The 19,892-nt window shown below is 40.7% G+C and overlaps 1 protein-coding gene across 1 annotated transcript in view; it reads left to right on the top strand.

Moving 5' to 3' along the window:
* Positions 1-19,892, top strand: part of vta1 (vesicle (multivesicular body) trafficking 1) — a 171,468-nt gene that overhangs the window by 71,343 nt on the left and 80,233 nt on the right. The window contains exon 3 of the mRNA XM_060831227.1: positions 12,957-13,084. Coding sequence (XP_060687210.1) covers positions 12,957-13,084 — 128 coding nt within the window. The remainder of the gene's footprint in view (positions 1-12,956; positions 13,085-19,892) is intronic.

Here is a 19,892-nt window from a genome sequence, read left to right as displayed (position 1 = left end):
TACACTACACTACACAAGCAATAAATATGAAAACTGTGTGTTAGCTTATAGAATACCATAAAAGAAGTGGACTTGTGCTATTAGTAAATTGATCTTTGAAACTTTCTAGTCTGAGAGATCACTAAATTAAAGCAAATAGGATCTTGGACAAAAACAAGAATTGCTAGAGAAACTCATCAGGTCTAATGGCATCTATGGGGAGAAAGCTGACCCAATGTTTTGAGTCCAGTGAACTTTCTTCAGAGCATAGGATCAGAACAAATCAGATCTTGGATTCTGTTGTACCTCTGCTGGAAGATAAGTCAGAGTTTACAGAGCTTGGAGCACTGGTTGTAGGGTTTGTTGTCATCTTTATTTTATTTATTCATTCACAATAATGAGCATCACTGGCCAGGCCAGCATTTATTGCCCAGCAGACAATTAAGTGTTGACCACGTGGTTGTGGCTCTGCAGTCAAGTATAGGCTAGACCAGGTGTGGATGGCAGCTTCCTTCCCTAAAGGACAATCATGATTTCAGAAATTATGATTCTGGTAGACCAAGTCCAAATAATTTGCTGAACGTGGATCAGGAGGGCAAAGTATGGAGATTATATTAAATGCAAGGTTTGTGAAGGTTTGTAGCTCAGGTTGAGGTTTAGGGTGTAGGTTTGCTCGCTGAGCTGTAGGTTTGATATCCAGACGTTTCATTACCTGGCTCGGTAACATTGTCAGTGGCAACCTCCAAGTGAAGTGAAGCTGTTGTCTCCTACTTTCTATTTATATGTTTGCCCTGGATGGGGTTCCTGGGGTTTGTGGTGATGTCATTTCCTGTTCGTTTTCTGAGGGGTTGATAGATGGTATCTAGATCTATGTGCTTGTTTATGGCGTTGTGGTTGGAGTGCCAGGCCTCTAGGAATTCTCTGGCATGTCTTTGCTTAGCCTGTCCCAGGACAGATGTGTTGTCCCAGTCGAAATGGTGGTTTTTTTCATCTGTGTGTAGGGCTATGAGGGAGAGAGGGTTGTGTCTTTTTGTGGCTAGCTGGTGTTCGTGTATCCTGGTGGCTAACTTTCATTATATTTAATGATTGCGTGTGGTATATGATGAATATGATTGGGACTGATGGCAGCAGCAGTATGGGGAGTGAATTAGAAAGGCTCATTTAGATGAATGGTAAGATACAGTGAGTTAACTTCACATTTGATTTAGAAGTTGGGGAAAGCATGATCTTCAGGCACTGCACATTCCTATGTCATTTGCTCTTGATTACTGTAAGGCCGTTTAATGTGCTGACTCCATACAGTTCCCCTCGTAATGGGGTTATTTTCATTCATCTCTTAGATCTCTGTGCCAAAAGCTTGCACCATTCTTCCACCAAATGCAATAATTGTCTGACTGCTTTCTCCCTCAATCCTGTCTCCCAACCCATGTTAGAAAGCTTTGCTGCTTCTCACATCTCAAGTATCTGCTACATAGTCCTCTGTTAATATCCCTTATTTGACATGTGATTCATTCTCAAGAATCTGTTATTCTACAACTTATTTCAACCATTAATGATTTTCCGCATACTTTACACTTGCTCATTTTAAAGAGTAAGAGCTCGTAGCATTTGGGATGTTGCTTCCGAGCTAGAATCCCTACAGTGTGGAAACAGGCCCTTTGGCCCAATCAGTCCACACTGACTCTCTGAAGAGTAACCCACACAGACTCATTATCCCTGACTGATGCAGCTAACCTACACATCGCTGAACACTGGACAATTTAGCGTGGCCAATTCACCTGACTGGCTGTGAGAGGAAACCCACAAAGACACAGGGAGAACGTGCAAACTCCACACAGTCGCCCGAGGCTGGAATCGAACCTGGGACCCTGGTGCTGTGAGGCAGCAATGCTAACCACTGAGCCACAGTGTTACCCCCAAATGGTTTACAGGGAGAGATTGGACAAGCTTGGGTTTGTTTTCACTTGGAGTCATTTTATTAGATCCCCTACAGTGTGGAAACAGGCCCTTTGGCCCAACAAGTGCACACCAACCTTCTGAAGAGTAACCCACCCAGACCCATTTCCCACTGACTAATGCACCTAACACTATGGGCAATTTAGCGTGGTCAATTCACCTGACCTGCACATCTTCGGACTGTGGGAGGAAACCCAGCAGACACGGGAAGAATGTGCAAACTCCAAATAGACAGTAGCCAGAGTTTGGAATCGAACCCAGGTCCCTGGTGCTGTGAGGCAGCGGTGTTCACCACTGAGCCACCGTGCAGCCAACTCTTCTCTGATATGACTGTATTTTAGTATTCAAAGAGCAAATAAAGAACAGCAATAAAATAGAAAATTAACATTCACTATACAATTATTAAAGTTTGTGTGTTATTGATCAACACACTGTGCAGCATGTAAATATGAAAGTCTTGTGATGAAAATTCCAGGCTGTAAGTCCATGCCTGCCTCTATCTCCGGCACTTTGAGAGTACTTAAACATGTAACAGTATGCCTGATCAGACATGCTGCAGCCAAAGTGGGCAACACTATCAGTTTATTTTGTAATTGGTTACTTCCACTACCAGGGCTATATAAAAGGAGGAAGATTTTATTTCCCATCTCCCGATTCACTGTCTTTACAAACACAGTTGGGGCCAGGATTGACATTTGGGACCCCCGTCTTCAGATGTGTGTGTATAACTGTAAGGCTACTTCATGTTAGTCCACCAACACTGCATTAAAATGTGACCTTATAACTCCACCAGTTTAACAATTGTTGGATGTGACCACATAATAACTCAAAACATAAAGCATTTAATTGTCTCCCTTCTTAAAGGAGGTTTAAATGTAGAACTGAGCACTTCTCTTTATTTGATTCTGGCTTCCATTAATAAAGACCCTGTTTATTTTCCCTCTCTATAACTCGACTGTTTCTTTTTTCTGCAAAATTAACCTGTGGCCAGGAATTCCTAATGTGGTGAAATATCAGCAAGGATATTCATCAATTGTGGCTAACAGTTTTTCCACCCTCGCTGCTTTCTATACACATATAGCTGACTGTTCCTATAAATGATTGAGTTCAGGTAAAAGCCTTGGATTTCAGGTAGAGTAAAGCAGCAGCAGCCATCACCAGTGAAAGGGGTCATTGAGCATTTTCACAAGAAATGTAGTGTTTTTTTATTTTTAGTCTCCATCACTCCATCAAGGAAGAATTCAACCATACAAAGAAAAACAAAGATAATTCTGTACCTCTGTTGAACAGTGATGTTGGCTACAAACCCATTTGTACTGAGTTTTATTTTGTTAACGAATCCTGTGGAGAGGTCAGACAGATCATTTTCTGCAAAAGCCAGTGAAGAAGAGATCACTAAAATTGCTAATAAAAGTGGATTGCAAACATGGGACAATCCTTTCACAGAGGGTGGATAGACAAGCAATCTGAACTGAAAGGGATGGGCCTCTTCCCAGTTTTGTTGTCTTTCTGGTACTTTCTTGGCCACATACTTAAAGTTTTAACATGGTGCAGCTCGATTTGCATTTAACCAATGACCATGTACCAATACAGCCTTATGAGGACACTGACCCAGTAGGCACTTCCAAAAAATAAATTAGCTACATACTGCAGCAGCACAATCAAGCTTGTAGCTTGGGGATTAAATGTGTCTCCATGCTCCAGAAAATATTATCATTTAATTGCTGGTAATGAAATCCCTTTTCCTTATGTAACATTCTTCTCTGTGATTGTTCCTGGAAAGTGGGCACTGCTGCATTAAAAATTGCCAATCCCTCATTGTCCTGAGGAAATAGAGGCCTTTCTCCCCGACCACTGTAGTCCTTGCAACAGTAGTGCTCTTTCATTGGGTTGGGCGAGGTAGAGAATTCTAAGACTGTGTCTCAGCGGTGATGAAGAAACAGTACTATTTGCCTCAGTCAGGGTAGTGATAGCTTACCCATGAATCCTGTAGCTCAAGAGCAGCACCATGTACTGGTGAGTCGCTGTAATGGATCCAAAAGATTGCACACACTGATGTGGCCTGGCAATCAAGAGCATGAGTAGTTAGCCCAGAAAATAGCCATTGATTCTTGTGACCTCCGCTTTTCTGAATAGTTTGGTAGTTTCCAACCAGCAAGGTAATTCAGTTCTTTTTATCTCACTGAGAAGGAATGAAAGAAAGAATGGCACCCTTGTGTTCTCATCTTTCTTTTTAATTCATATCTGTGTCCTCTACTGTCACTTCCGCATTACCATGCTCTTTCCTTGACAAGGAAGATGATGACCTTTCACATTTAATCTCTTCACTGTGATATGGTGCTGAACTTCTGAGTAGGCACTTGCTCATTTCCTTTAAGATTGTAACTCGTAAGGTCTCAGTAACAAGTACTGATTTTATATTGTTCCTTGCTGATTTGTTTTTGTAATCATTCTCATTGAGTAACATATCATAGGGGCATTTCGACCCATTGTGTCTGAGCTGACCTAATCTCACTTTCCAGGATATGGCTCATAGCCTTGAATGTTAAAATACCGAAAGTGTTCATTTACATACGTTTTAAGGTTTTGAGGTTGCCTGCCTTTACCCCACTGGTTCTCACCTACCACCCCACCAACCTCCGTATACAGCGTATCATCCGCCGTCATTTCCGTCGCCGTCATTTCCGTCACCTCCAAATGGACCCCACCACCAGGGATGTATTTCCCTCCCCTCCACTATCAGCGTTCCGCAAAGACCACTCCCTTTGTGACTCCCTCGTCAGGTCCACACCCCCCACCAACCCAACCTCCACTCCCGGCATCTTCCCCTGCAACCGCAGGAAATGTAAAACTTGCGCCCACACCTCCTCCCTTACTTCTCTCCAAGGCCCCAAGGGATCCTTCCATATTCGCCACAAATTCACCTGCACCTCCACACACATCATCTATTGCATCCGCTGCACCGACGTGGCCTCCTCTATATTAGGGAGATGGGCCACCTACTTGCAGAACGCTTCAGGGAACACCTCTGGGACGCCCGGACCAACCAACCCAACCACCCCATGGCTCAACATTTTAACTCTCCCTCCCACTCCACCGAGGACATGCAGGTCCTTGGACTCCTCCATCGGCAGAACATAACAACACGACGGTTGGAGGAAGAGCGCCTCATCTTCCGCCTGGGAACCCTCCAACCACAAGGAATGAACTCAGATTTCTCCAGTTTCATTTCCCCTCCCCCCACCTTGTCTCAGTCGGTTCCCTCAACTCAGCACTGCCCTCCTAACCTGCAATCTTCTTCCTGACCTCTCCGCCCCCACCCCACTCCAGCCTATCTCCTTCCACCTATCACATCTCCATCGCCCCTCCCCCAAGTCCCTCTTCCCTACCTTTAATCTTAGCCTGCCTGGCACACTCTCCTCATTCCTGATGAAGGACTCTGGCCTGAAACGTCGAATTTCTCCCCGTGTCTGCGTGGGTTTCCTCCCACAGTCCAAAGATGTGTGGGTCAGGTGAATTGGCCATGCTAAATTGCCCGTAGTGTTAGGTAAGGGGTAAATATAGGGGTATGGGTGGGTTGCACTTCGGCGGGTTGGTGTGGACTTGTTGGCCCGAAGGGCCTGTTTCCACACTGTAAGTCTAATCTAAACTAGTTGCTTTAACTAAAATGCTGTGTTCTTTCACACTGCCTGTGGTGGGAGGTTTGGCTTCTGGTCAGGGAAAGAATCCAAAATGGAAAGGTAGAACAGATTTGCAATAAAACCCCAGGTCTCTTGTTGCTGAATTTGATGCATAGATATCAGTTTTTTAAAAATGGTTATGTCCTTCTATTCACTAGTTTGTCCAAAGCAATGCCTGTAGTATTTGCTTTCCACTGGTAAAGTTCCTGAAATGCATGAGGTACTAAATCACAGAGGTTTGATCCTAAACTTGATGCCCAGTTTGGTTCATTTAGAGCTGTGACAAGAAGCAATTATTTTGTATGATCTACTCCTCCTCTTGTCCATTAAGCCTCCTTGTCCATTAAGCCTCTTGAGTCTACCCTACCAATGAATACGATCGTGGCTAATCTGGTCGTAACTTCCTCTGTGTTTCCAACTATCCCTGATAACCTGACAAGAGTCTATATTTTCCTTTAAAAATATTCAAGGACTTTGTTTCTGCCTCCTTATGTACAAGAGAGTTCCAAAGACAGACAATCCTCAACAATGTCTTCATCTGTTTAAATGTCAACTCGATTTCCTCGTTACTTTGACCCTCAAGCAGGGCACCCGGATCTCTCTGCATCTGCAATGTCTCACCATTTAGATGATATGTTTGCTTTCTTCTTCCTGAAAAAGTGGATTTTTGACATTAACCCCATTTCAGTCCATTTTCCAGATCTTTGTCCACTCACTTAACGGATCAATATCATTTTGAAGTCTCTTTAAGTCCTTATCGTAAATAAGTTTCCTATTTTTCTTTGTGTCTTCAGAAAATTTGGCAACCATATCTTCCATCCCTTCATCCAAGTTACTTACATAATTGTAAGCAATTGAGATCATAGATCATTGTAGCACATCACTTGCTGCAACTTGCCGGCCTGAAAATGACTCCCTTATGCCAACCTTTTGATCCATATTAGCAAGCCAATCTTCTAACCATGTCAATATGTTCCCCACTCCACCATGAACATTTATTTTCCACGGTAAACTTTGATGTAGCACTTAAGCAAATGCAGTTGGTTACTCAAATATTTGTGTCACTTTGGAATTTTTGACACCAGATGCTCTATCGTTTAACACATTTAAGGATGGGTCAATCACGCTTTTGGTGTTTCTGGAAATTGAGTGGTACAAATAGCAGGCAGAAAAGTGGGGTTGAAGATTTGCCATGATTGTACCAAATGGCAGGGCAAGTTTGATAAAATGGGTTCACATAAGAATGGCCACTTGTGCAAAGACCCCACTGAATTGGTCTTTCACTGGGTAAGTTGGAGCCATAGGAGCATTACCTCCTTGTCCACTTCATGCATGCCAACCATAGAAATGGGGTCACGTTTTCTGGCAAATTCACAAATGCAGCTTTCTGGCAAAGATGTTGCAGGGTGATAATTTGGAGTAAGAACCTTTTGTGGATTCTTCCTCCTCACTCCTCACAAAGCAGCTGTACTCATATTTCACTCCTGGCTAATAGCTGCAGTCTTACTTCAGAGCTGTCCTTAAACCCAGGGTCACTCGAGTCTGCATGTCTCAGATTCACATGCGCTGCTGTGTTTAATAAACGATGTGTGCTTGTGAGAACTTAACATCTCTTTGAAAACCAAGAAGTGCACCTGTGCTGTATTGGAATTTCTGTACCTGCAAATTAACAGGCTGCTGAAAGTGCACATAGTAGTTATCTGGAATAAGCTGTCAATGGATATAATAAAGTAGAGATCTTTCCTAAGCTGTTGATACACATTCTTGTAAGTTTTAGTACCCCAGGAATCTGAAGCATTGCTGCCAACAGTGGAATAATCTTGACATTTGAGCAGAAAACAAAATACAATGTCTGCATTGAAAGAGCTAGATTGTTGTCCTCTGCAACAACCTATTCAAATATGTTCATAATATATTCAACTAGATAGAGTGCTGGTTTTGAAATGCTTCTCAAATGGGTGAATTATTCTGCTGAACATACCTCCTGATTTTGGAGGATGAAAATTTAAGAGTAGTGGCTGATTTTTTGATTTCTTTGACTTGTCAAAATTTCTTACCCCAGTGATGACGTCTCATTGTCATTATCCTTGAATCTTTACTGCAGAACTTTCATTAAATACAGCTATAGGTCTGACTAAGAACCAACTCAGAACTTGATTCAGAGCTGTTCGATTCCAGGAAACGATCCATAAAAAAATCATAATATGTTAAGTCCTTCATATTATAAAGTTCTCCATAGACAATACTCTTGCATCAAAACACTTTTAAAATGCATGCATGCTTTTTCTGATAGGACTCACTGGTTCAGCCTCAACTGGAGGATTGTGTGCAGTTCAGGGTGCTGCACATTAGGAAGGATGCGAAGACAATAGAGAGACTGCAGAAAAGTTGACTAGAATGGTCCCATTGAAAAAGACCTTCCATTATTGGAGAAGTTGGAACTGTCCTTCTTGCAGAAGAGAATCTTGAAGAGGAGACTTGATGGAGGTATTCGAAAACATAAGGGGTCTAGACTCAGTAGATAAGAAAGTACTATTCCCCACTGGTGGAATAATCAAGAACCAGAAGACAGAAATTTCTGGCAATTGGCGAAAGGAGCAATGACAGCATGAAATATCTTCACACAGCGAGTGTTTAGGGTCTAGACTGCACTTTCTGAAAGTATGGTTGAAGCAGATTCAATCAGGGTTTTCAAGAGGGTGTCAGGTTCAATATCAGATAAAGAAGGATGTGTCAGGTCACAAAGAAAAGGCTGCCGATTAGCACTAGGTGAATTGCTCCTTAACAGACATGGCAGAGTTAGTGGCTTCCTATGCTGTCACCATTCAATGATTCTGTACTTGCACTGATTTGCTTCTCATTCTTCTCTCATTCCACTCTTGCATTGATGTCCTTTTCTTTAGCTTTATTGCCTGCTTATTGCTTGCAGTACTCCACTTCGGGGAGGTGGTGCTCCCCCATTCATATCACGGAACTGGTCAATCCAAGCAAATGCACTGGGGCTGAGGATTCAAATGCCACCTCAGCCACTGATGGAATTAAAATGAAATTGGTAGAATCTGGCATGTAAAGCTAGTCTCTGAAATGGTGACCATGGAACTATCACTGACTGTTGTAAAGATCCATCTGGTTAACAATGTGCCACAGAGAAGGTAATCTGTCACCCTTGCTCTCCATGTGATTGCAGATTCATAGTGATGTGGTTGCTTCTAGGAAGCAACTCAATTTAAGAACAAACGGAGTGCAGGGGAAATTCAGCAGGTCTGGCAGCATCTCAACTGGGTTCTGAAGAAGAGACATAGTGGACTTGAACTGCTAAATCCGTTTCTCTCTCCACTCATGCTGCCAGATGTGCTGAGTTCCTCCAGGATTTTCTTTGTTTCAGATTTCCAACACCTGCGGCATTTTGCTTCAATTCAAGAGCAATTAGGGATGAACAATAAATTTTGGCCTTGCCAGTGATTGCATATTCCATGAAAGAATAAAGGAAGAATGAATTGAAAAATAATAATGTCTGGTTGTTTGTGCCCCACTGTGGTGTGAATGAGATAGAAATATCACTCACACCAAAAAAAATTCAGTTCCTCTAAGAGCTGCCTCCTACTGGCTCTGTTCAGCTTGTTTGTTCAATTCATTCACAGGATGTGGGCCCAGCTGGCTCGGCCAGCAATTGTGGGCAATCCTTAGTTGCCCTTGAGTAGGTGGTGGTGAGCTGTCCCGTTCAACCACTGCAGACAGTTCTTAATTTTTCTTGAGTTTATATGATGCCAATCAAGCAGGCTAGTCTAAATAAGCTCTGAGATGAGTTTTCTCCTGTTGAGTAAGATTTTATTTGTTCCATCTTTTTTATTTCTTTCTTCCCATCCCTCCTCACCAAATAATTCCATCTACAGTCTGAAATGAGACTTGCTTAACCAAGGAAGATACGTGAGTATCAGTTGAATTTATTGCAAGGAGTTCAAAAGTCACCAGGGTCTCTTACATGGTTTTTGTCATTTCCTGCCTGTTTTTCGTTCAGATTTGACTGCCCCAAGTGTTATAAACCCAGGCAAGCTAGTGCTAATTTTGTCCAATGGTCTAACAGTCAAGGGTACCTTGTAATCCAAAAGGGACAGTGTGTTCCTTGACTCACTCCTCTACTTAGTGGCGTTTCGAGCAGGAAATAAAGAAGAAATGGGGTTTGTATATGACACCGAGTTCAACAATTTCCTTGGAGCTGCTCCACCATTGTCTATACACATGAATTGGTCGTTTTTTTTCTGCATCAGCATCGAACTTAGTGATGGAGTGCAAGGAAATGGCCCATTTGAGAGCCTAGTCCATTTGTTAAAGCGTTACTAGTAGTAGAATGTTTGCTTGGTTCAGTTGGTGGTTTTGCTCGTCTGAACTGAAGGCATATGGCTTTGGATCCTGTTCCAATTCTTGAACCTATAATCCAGATGGCAAGTTGGCTTTACTTGGCCTCATTCCTGGAGATTTTACCACGTGGTCCCAATTGTCCTATCTGCACAATCTTGCTATTTTTGCAGATTTCGGACTGTGTTTCTGCCCTGTTTCCAACTGACTGGCTTTATGCAAAAGCCTCTGTGATTACCATTGAACATTGGGCACCCAACAAATTCATTCATAACTTAGTGATTCTTGACTGTCAAATCAAACGATCGTTTTTTCTCTTGCCCCTCACCAATCTCCTAATTTTTTATATAACAAATAAACAAAAGTGTTCAAAGTAAATGGAAAAAGTATGCACTTTAACTAACTGTGCAATTTGTTTTTCTTCCAGTTGTTCACAATGATTAATTTTTAATCCTGGAAACTTCTGGACAGTCTGGAGAGTTTGTAACTAATTCCAGCACGAGTGAGGGCATGTTATAATTTTGAAGTAAATCAGAAGGGCTGCAGTGAAACTGTCAGTACTGCGTCCTTTTGTTTTGCCAACAGAGAAAATCTGGTGCTCTCAGCTTTTCAAGTCTCCCTCATTATCTCACAAGTCACTTTATTGCACCATGACAATTTGGAAGTTGCTTTTTGAGCGACAAAATGTCTTGCACTTAAATTGCACCTGACTAACGCACAGCTGAGGAGAGAAAATAACGTGAAAATGAGTCAACACTTTTCAGTTAGAATTATAATTTTGTTCCAAGGAGACATTGAGGCTCAGTTTCTGTGAAGTGGGATCCAACTTTCGCTTATCTTTCATTGCTTATATTTGGATTTGCTATTGCGACACCTTATTGAATGAAGGGATATTAGAATACTGATGACAGGCTGGAGGAGTCTGTGCCAAGTCAGTTTTCTATGATTTCCAGATCTAAATATCTCGCCTCAGTGGGTAGTTTTCCTGAATCCCTGATTGTTATGATTGGTAACCTGCCCATTAACAATATGTTTCTGTTTTTTTATTTGCCAAGGAGAAGGTTTAGGCATTGTTCCTTCTTCAAGCTGGGTGCACATAGCCAGCCCAACCACACCGAACACTTATTAGGATCTGAGAGAGCAAGTTCAAAGATCTGTTAATCATTCAATTACTTTTCTCCAAATAGGATAAAGGTGTCAAGCCATCATTCAGTGAAATTATGTCTTTAACCTTGTGAAGGCAGCTATTGAGATTTCATGCCTGTATCACCCAATGTTGCATTATTGCAAGAAATTTGCAGTTGTGTTAAATATTTTTGGTCATTTTTAAAGCTCTTCTGTTCTAGATGTTCCCTGAAGATTTTCCTTTCAAGTCATTTCGTGACCATTTCATTTTCAATTCTCAACAAGTTTTCGTCATGAATGCCCTGATCAGATGAAATACTGCTTCCCTCAATTCATTTATTGGCAATCCTTGATTGCATCTCCAGCAGCAGATATCCGTGTTTGTAGGTTGTTGAAGTGCAGTTGAATTCAAGTGCAGATCGCTCTTCACTCAATATCTATATGTACATTTCAATCAAGAAAGAGTGACTGGATAGCTGTACTGAATTGGATAAGCAGAAGAAGCCAGAAATATGCAAGATTGGTCAGAAGCTGCAGAAAATGAAGACAGTTAATGTTTCAGGTGGATGACCTTTTGTTAGCATGGCTTTCCAACATTAAATCCAGTTCTCTTTCCACTGTTGCTGAATATTTCCAGGACTTTCTATTTTTATTTCCAATTTCCAGCTTCCAGCTTTTGCTTCTCCACTAGAAATGGGAACTCTAATATTGTTTTCCCCTTTTCCAGCCCAAAAAAGCAATTCTAATACATCTGCTTCATGTCCTGTCTCAAATTCCCTCCTAACAGAATGGTATTGTTTACTATTTTGGTACAATTCACCAGTGGCTTTTATCATTCAAAAGATAAGAAATTTATGAGTTTATGGCAATATGGCTTGTTAGAAGTTGTTGCATTTAACTCGGCTAGGAGCTTTGAAATAAGTTATACTGTCAAGTAATATGGATCCTTTGAGTTCTGAAGGTCTCAAATGTACATGCAATGTCATCTGAAATACTTTCTGTAAGCTTGTGATTATTTCAAAGAAAATCTTTCAAATGATATGCAGAAACAATACAGCATTTCTCAATTAGCATCATTCCAAGATTGAAACCTCATAAGTATAATTATTTATGTAAAAGTTCCCTTTTGTTGTGATGAAATGCAATGGTTACATGAGAAATATAGCATTGTAGTTGTTTTGCTAATTCTGCCATTTTATTGCGAAGTCACTTATGGTTTAACACTGGTTGATGCGAGAGCTTTGCTTGCAAATAAAAAGTTTAATTGTAACTACATGGAAAATGTCAGCCTCACCTCCTACTTGAAAGTACCACTTCCAAGGCAGGCTCTGAAATACGATTCTCTATCCCATCTCCTGTTGGAGTCCTTATAAAGCTCAGAAGGGCTACTTTTATGGGCTGTTAAACTTCACCAGAATTTTAAGGACGCCTGGTGGAGCTTGCAATTTATGCTCTTTGCACGGTCAGGTTTCGATCCATTCAAAAATTATGAGTCTAATAGCATATTTAGATCCAAACGTAATGCCACATCCGTTCATAATTAACCATGCTCGTTGAGTGATGCCTTCTGCTACTCAGTAATGAATAGCGATCCTTTTGGTCATGGTGCAAGGCTAAGGTCTTGTAGTTATTGAGAATTAGAGGGAATACTAGGTAAATTAGGGATCACTGCTAATGTAACACCAAGCAATTTATATTTTTGCAACTTGCTGGAAGGAAACATTTCACTTCAAATCACTCAGAGCCAAAAACCTTTCCACCCAAAGCTCTTCACCTCTCTGTCAAGAAATTGCAATTGTACCTGAAAAAAACCTGCTGTTGTGGTATTAAAGTCACTTTTTTTTGTGGTCTCCCTTTCAGATGAAGAAGCAATTGGGTGACCATGAATCCATTACACAGGATGTGGTGGGGAATGCCCACATTGAGAACTATGCCTATAAGATGTTCCTGTACGCAGACACTGAAGATCGTGCGGGAAGATTTCACAAGTGAGTCCACCGATACATTATTTTAAAAAGAAAAAAAATTGATACAACATGGCATCGTAAGTGGTGCAATATTCCAATGTTTGGAAGAAGCCAGCTGCAGCTTTTCTTCCAAGACTTGTAAAGTCCCTGCCCATAAGTAACATAGATAGCCATAAGAGTTGTAAGAAATGAGTAGTTTCAAGTTTTTATTTGTGTAGGGAAATAAATGGTCTCTTCTACCAGTCTGAGTACCAGCAGTAACAGATGTTTCGTCCTCTCTCTCTCTGTCTGAGATGTGCATAAAACAAGGAGGAGGTATCTTGGGTTCTCAAGGATTCAATCACCTGTGCATCCAAAACCAATTTGTATCATTTTCAAGAACAACATGTCTATGGATTTAGGCATATGCAGAAAATTCTTAGAGAGCCACTTGACGAGATATGCCATCTGATCTTGAGTCTGATAGGGGGAATAGGTGTCACAAGGAAAAAAGTTATGTCTTCAGTTGAATGGGCATTGATGAGAAGAGAGAATTTTCTGACAGCAAAGTAGAAGGCCTCGAGTTCATTTTTTTTTTCTGCATTGCACTGTTGTGAGAACTTGATTCTGCCTCTGTTTCCAAAAGTCCCTGGGGATCCCACACTTGCAGTTGGTCCAAATCTTGTCTGGTGACTGAATAATTGATCTGTGGTCAAATTTTTCTCAGCAGTGACATGAAGGTAGGCATAGGAGACAGCTCTATAAGTGTTGTCCCTTCACAGTTATAAAGTCAAGATTGAGAACTTGAAGAGTTTGGGGAATTAAGTCCAAACCATACTGCTACAGCAGTACATTATTCTGTAATGATGTTGCATCACCAACAATTAAAAATGATTGCTAACATGTTTTTAACATGTTTGATTTTTGAAGAGAAGGATAGATATGGCTCATTGCTGCATGTGAAGCATTTTGGGCATTTAATTGTGGTGCACAAGTTATGTTGCTGATACCAGTTTTAGTCCATTGAAACTAGACTTCAATCTAGAGTCAGGTTTTTAGAAGACAACCTGCTATATCTTTTAAAATAGTGAAGTACTGACTGAATCAACCTGTGTATCTTAACTTCTGATGCTGATGGTATGGTTGATAGATGAAAATGACAACTTGCAATTATGCAATACTTTTGAGTGCAAAGAATCATCCAAAGTGCTTCATGTGGAAGAGAGGAGAATGCAAGTGCCTAACCTGAGCCATGTTGAAATCTGGAAATGAGGAGAATAGGTAGGTGTTGGAAGGTAAAATAGAAGCAGAGTGAAGTTAGAGAGAGAATTCCAGAGAGAGGGATCAAGGTGGCCAAACCATCTGCCACCTTGGTTAAAAACAGTGCAGGGAGATACGTAAAAGGGAAATGTTGGTGAACAGAAGTGTGTTTCTGGGAAAATTAAGTCCAGCATGGCCAATGGCAAGGCTGAAAATTTAGTTGGTGGGATGTTGCTTAGAAAGGAGGAGGGATGCATTGATGGAACAAATTATTTACAGCAAGGAATCCCAGTTAATGAGCACAGTCCACATTTTTATTAGCAAGACGTATTTCTTGGCTCCTTCAATCTGCTGTAACTAAATCCAGGTTTCTAAATTTTAAATTAATTTAGACTTTTTATGGCTCCTTGTATAGTTTAAACGGGAGGAAAGAGAAAGCTGTTTGTGGTGTTGCATGGAGAGTGCGAATTCTGGAGAGTATAAGTTAATGAGAGGGACTAAAAGAGAAAGAAGTGTTCACTTAGTTAGCCCTTCCCACAGGGCTCAGATTCCCTGCAGGGTTCCCAGAAATGGCCTTTGAAACATTTCTGATGTTTTTAGAAGCTTTAACAAGGTCTCCAATTAATTTGTTGTGCAAAATAAGCTTGCGTGTTCACATTCATCTCAGAAGCGTGAATCATAGTTCACACTTTTGAACTTCTAGCGCCGTTCTGATATAAATGCATAGACGCCTAACAAAATATTTAATGCCAGCGTTTAAAAATTATTTTCATTTAAGAAGTATTTTCATAGAGGAAATAAGGGGAAATCTGTTTCCAGTGACACATGGTTTGGTAACCAGAGAGGACAAATTTAAAATAATCTCCTAAAAAGGTATAGCATCAATGAGAATTTAATTTTGCATGCAAATTGTTAAGATCTGGAATGCACAACCTGAAAGGATGGGAGAAGATTTAATAGTAACTTAATTGAATGCATACTTGAGAATGAAACATTTGCAGAGGAATAGGGAAAGAACTGAGACACTGGGCTTAATTGGATTGTTCTTTCAAAAATTCAGTTCAAGCGCAATGGGCTGAATGATTGCTGCTCCTACTGTAAGATTGTTGTCTATGAAGGGTAGATCAATGTAAGCAAGGAGTGGCAGTGACCTGAGACCTAGCTCTGAAGCTGTAGCGGGATGCATATTAAATAGTACCCATCGTTCACACCCCACTTTGCTGCACTTACTTTGTTGCGCACAGTGTCAAAACTATGTAATGGACATGACCAACACTTCAATGTAAGTGCACTGTTACAGGGCGCTACATGAACTGTCTCGCAGTATGTCTGTAATCTAGGTTGAAGAGTAAACAGCAGCAAACACTAAAAAGACTTTCTGCCCAAATCTGATGCATATGAGAAAGTGACCAAAGTAGCCTGAAGCCAAATGAACCATTTACCCTTTAGGGATTATAAGAAATAAGCTATATACAGAGGAACCTCGGAAGGAAGCAGGTAGGGAGTATTTTGTTCAGTTAATTGAATGCCAGATAACATAGCTAGCCACGCATTGGGACCTTGCGATCTTGTTCGGATGATCTGAAGTTCAGTTAATCGTGTGCCAGTAATCGAGGTTCCTCTGTACTTCCAAAACAATCTAATGTCCTCCTTACAAACTATACAATTGACATCATAATTTGCATAGTTAAGCTGACTGACCATGTGAATGATGCTTTTTAAATCATCTTGTAGACAACACCACAACATCAATCAGGGTGCAAGAGGGCAAGGACTCACAATGGCTGTACCAGCTCTTTAAAAGTCCACATTGAGTGCACCTACACAGAGCATCTAGTACAAAGTAAAGTGAGCTGATTTTAATGCATGCTAAAATGATACAATTGGACACTAGTGGCTCAGTGGTTAGCAACAGTTGCCTCACAGTGCCAACCCCAGGTGACTCTCTGAGTGGAGTCTGCACATTCTTACTGTTTCTGCATGGGTGTCCTCTAGATGCTGATTTCCTCCCAGAGTCCAAAGGTGTGTGGATTAGGTAGATTGACCATGTTAAATTACCCATAGTATCCAGGACCTGCAGGCTAAGTGGGTTAGTTGTGGGAAATGCATGTTTATAGGGTTAGGGAGAGTGAGTCTGAGTGGGATGCTCTTCAGAAGGTCAGTGTGAACTCGATGTGCTGATTGGCCTGATTCCACATTCAATGGATTCTATGATTTTATGATACCTAAAGAGCTGGCCTTCATTTATCTATCCACTTCACCTGATGAAGAAGCAGCACTCTGAAAGTTTGTGATTTCAAATAAATCAATTGGACTATAACCTGGTATCTTGTGACTTCAGACTTTGTCCACCCCAGTCCAATACCGGCACCTCCACATCATGGCTTCATTTTTCTGCCAGTGTGCTTGGGAGAGATGCTGTGTTTTTGCATCAAATTAATTATTTGAAAGCATGTGTCAGCCTTTTGCATGTAGTATGAACCTACAAAGTGATGTATGACCAATTAGCTTGTATTTGCTGTTGTTGAAGAGAGAAATGTTAGGCAGAACACCAGGAAATCCAGTATTGTCCTTTAAGTTACCACATGAAGGGCTTCAGCTGCCTATTTTGTCTGTTGGATGACACATCGGACAATTCAGAACTCCAGCATCTCATTTGAGGTCTCACGGTTGGTTTTGAGTTCCAATCCATTCTGGAGTTTAAACCAACACTCTTCTGATGCAGAGGTTAGAATGCCAGCTGAGACAATAGGAATTTATTTTAAAATGAATGCCAAACCAACAGGCAAGGACCTCCCAAGTATTTTAGCCACTGCAGATTTGTCCGTCACAACTGTTGAGTGTTTATAATGGCACTCTGAATACTCTTTGCTCGATATTTGTTCTGATAAGACAAATTTTCAAAGGATTTTGACAGTAACTTGGCTGACTGCACAGGGAAATCACAACCATCCCACTGATTTAAATCCATTGTATTGCTACATGCAGGAACTAAGGAAAATATAGTGTAAACAAGGCAACAGACTGCACTTAATACCAGTTGGCTCAAAAATGTTGAAAACAGTTCAAAAAGAATATTGTTTGTTTCTGTGTCCCAAATCTCTCTCAGCGATGGTCAGGAAAATGTGTTCTGGAAAACCTGTTCTGGCATTCATTTTCCTTTTGAAAAATATAGATTATGTTGCATGGTAACCTACCAAAATAAATAAATTGCTAGATTTGTGTACCCTAGACCACCACCACTAGGTTTTTCCTCTGTAAACATTAGTTAATGTGTATCCAGACATTTCTAATGGTTCTAAACTGTTCAGAATGTATGACCTTATCAATCCCAATGTATATGGAATAAACAATTCCTAAGAACGATTGCAGGGATCAGCAATGCGAAAGATTTTTTTAGTTATTACTTTATTAAAATGGATTCCTATTAGGATAAACTCACTAGTTCGTTGATGGTTTTTGATGCAAATAAGCAGTTAACCCACAAACCCTGCTTGGCTTGGCCTAAATGAGGCTTCAATCTGTGGTCGACACAGGGTCCCCCCAGTCGAGAAGTATAGCCTTAGAAATGTTGACCACATCCTGAAAACCGATGAAAGAAACGTTAGTGTTGGGTTTTCAGACAGAGTTGATGCGTGACTATATAAACTAATAATATAACAGTGATACTTTGTGTGCAGGTGTTTGATGCTCACTGCACAAGTGTTCTTGTTGAACAACAGATCTATTATTTTACATTCATTTTCCAAGAATACTTGCAATGCATGTCCAATCTTAACTAGCAATGGCAAGGATTAGATCAGCCATGTGGAAGAAATAATAAAAGTGATTTTAAAAAACATCCATCTAATAATTTTAAACTTTGAATTTAATGTTTTGACAAGGTACAGAGGAACAAGCTTCTCCCCTTGGTGAAGGGATCAATGACCAGGGCATAGATTTAATGTAAGGGTCAAGAGATTTGGAGGAGATTTGCAGAAAAGATTTACAGAGGAACCTTGATTGTCAAAAGGACACAGGCAGGAAGTATTTCCTTTGGTTAAACAAATTCCGGATAATTGAATTTCGGATAACATAGTTTAGCCGAGCATCGGAACCTTGCAATCTTGCTGGATAATCCGATATTCGGATAGTTGAAGTTCCTTTGTACAAGGATATTGCCAGGACTGGAGGGTTTGAGTTTGAGGGGTCCAATAGGCTGGTTATTATTTTTCTCTGGAGTGTCGAAGGCTGAGGGGTGACTTTATTGAGGTTTGTAAAATCATGAGGGGCATGATAGGTTTAAGGTGAGAAGGGAAAGACTTAAAAAGGACCTGAGGGGATAACGTTTTCAGGCAGAGGGTGGTACGTGTATGGAACAAGCTGCAGAGAAAGTGGTGGAGGCTGGTACAATGACAACATTTAAAAGGCATCTGCATGGGTACATGAGCAGGAAGGATTTAGAGGGATATTGCCAAATGCTAGCAAGTAGGACTAGGTCAGATCCGGATGTCTCGTCCGTGTGGATGAGTTGGATCAAAGGGCCTGTTTCCGTGATGTATAGCTCTATGGAAAGTGAAGTTTTTTTTCATCTAGTGCTGGTGGAATTCAGAAACAGATTGCCTGTAAGAGTGATAGGTGCTGATATCCTCATAAAATGTAAGAAATTTTCAGATGTCCATTTGTGATGCCAAGGCATACAAAGCTTACGCGCCAAGTGCTAGAAAATGGGATTAGACTAGTTAGCTGGTTACTTTGATTGGACAGACTCAGTGGGCTGAAAGGTCTTTTTCTGGAGACCTCAGCAATTCTGTCAATATCGCTTGATATTATAAAACTTAAAACACTGGTGTAAGGAGACAAGAAGTCAAAGGTTTTTGTCTTGCACTCATCAGAACTAGGGCACCAAAACCAGACTTCAGACAAGGAACTCCAATTTGAGCAGCAGGAGACAATACTGATTTGTAGGGTCATTAATAGCATGGAGATACAATAGGAACAGCTAACTGTCAATCTTCATTCTTAGACTAGGAAGATAAACTATGACTGATTAGTGTTGTTGTGGGAATGCAGCAAAGTTGGCAGACTCTATAACTCAATATATGTAAAAACTCAATATATAAAGACAATATATGTAAAAATTTCTTTTGCCTACCTAACATTTAAAATAGAATATGTAGCTCATAGCATATGTAAATGCACAACACCGCAACCCTGACTGATAGTCTTAAATTAACTTCTGGGGTTATTTTTTATGCAGGGCTTGATGAAGGGCTTATGCCCGAAACGTTGAATTTCCTATTCCTTGGATGCTGCCTAACCTGCTGTGCTTTAACCAGCAACACATTTTCAACTTATTTTTTATGCAACATGGATTATTTAATAAATAATGTCCAATAGCAGAATCATACCTAATTGTGGACATATGAGCATGCTGCCAACTGCAAATAGTCACTGGGGAGTATTGTTTGATACAATCTGACAGTTGTTGGGATATTTGTCTACCTTCCTGGCACTAAAATTTGTATCACCTTACACATGTGTGCTAGACAAACAACCTTTTATAGCTTAACGGATATATTCACTTGTAACAATGTGAGATACCTAACTT

The sequence above is a fragment of the Hemiscyllium ocellatum genome, chromosome 10 (genome assembly GCF_020745735.1).
Source record: "Hemiscyllium ocellatum isolate sHemOce1 chromosome 10, sHemOce1.pat.X.cur, whole genome shotgun sequence".
Taxonomy (NCBI): domain Eukaryota; kingdom Metazoa; phylum Chordata; class Chondrichthyes; order Orectolobiformes; family Hemiscylliidae; genus Hemiscyllium; species Hemiscyllium ocellatum.
This window is presented reverse-complemented; position numbering and strand designations above follow the sequence as displayed.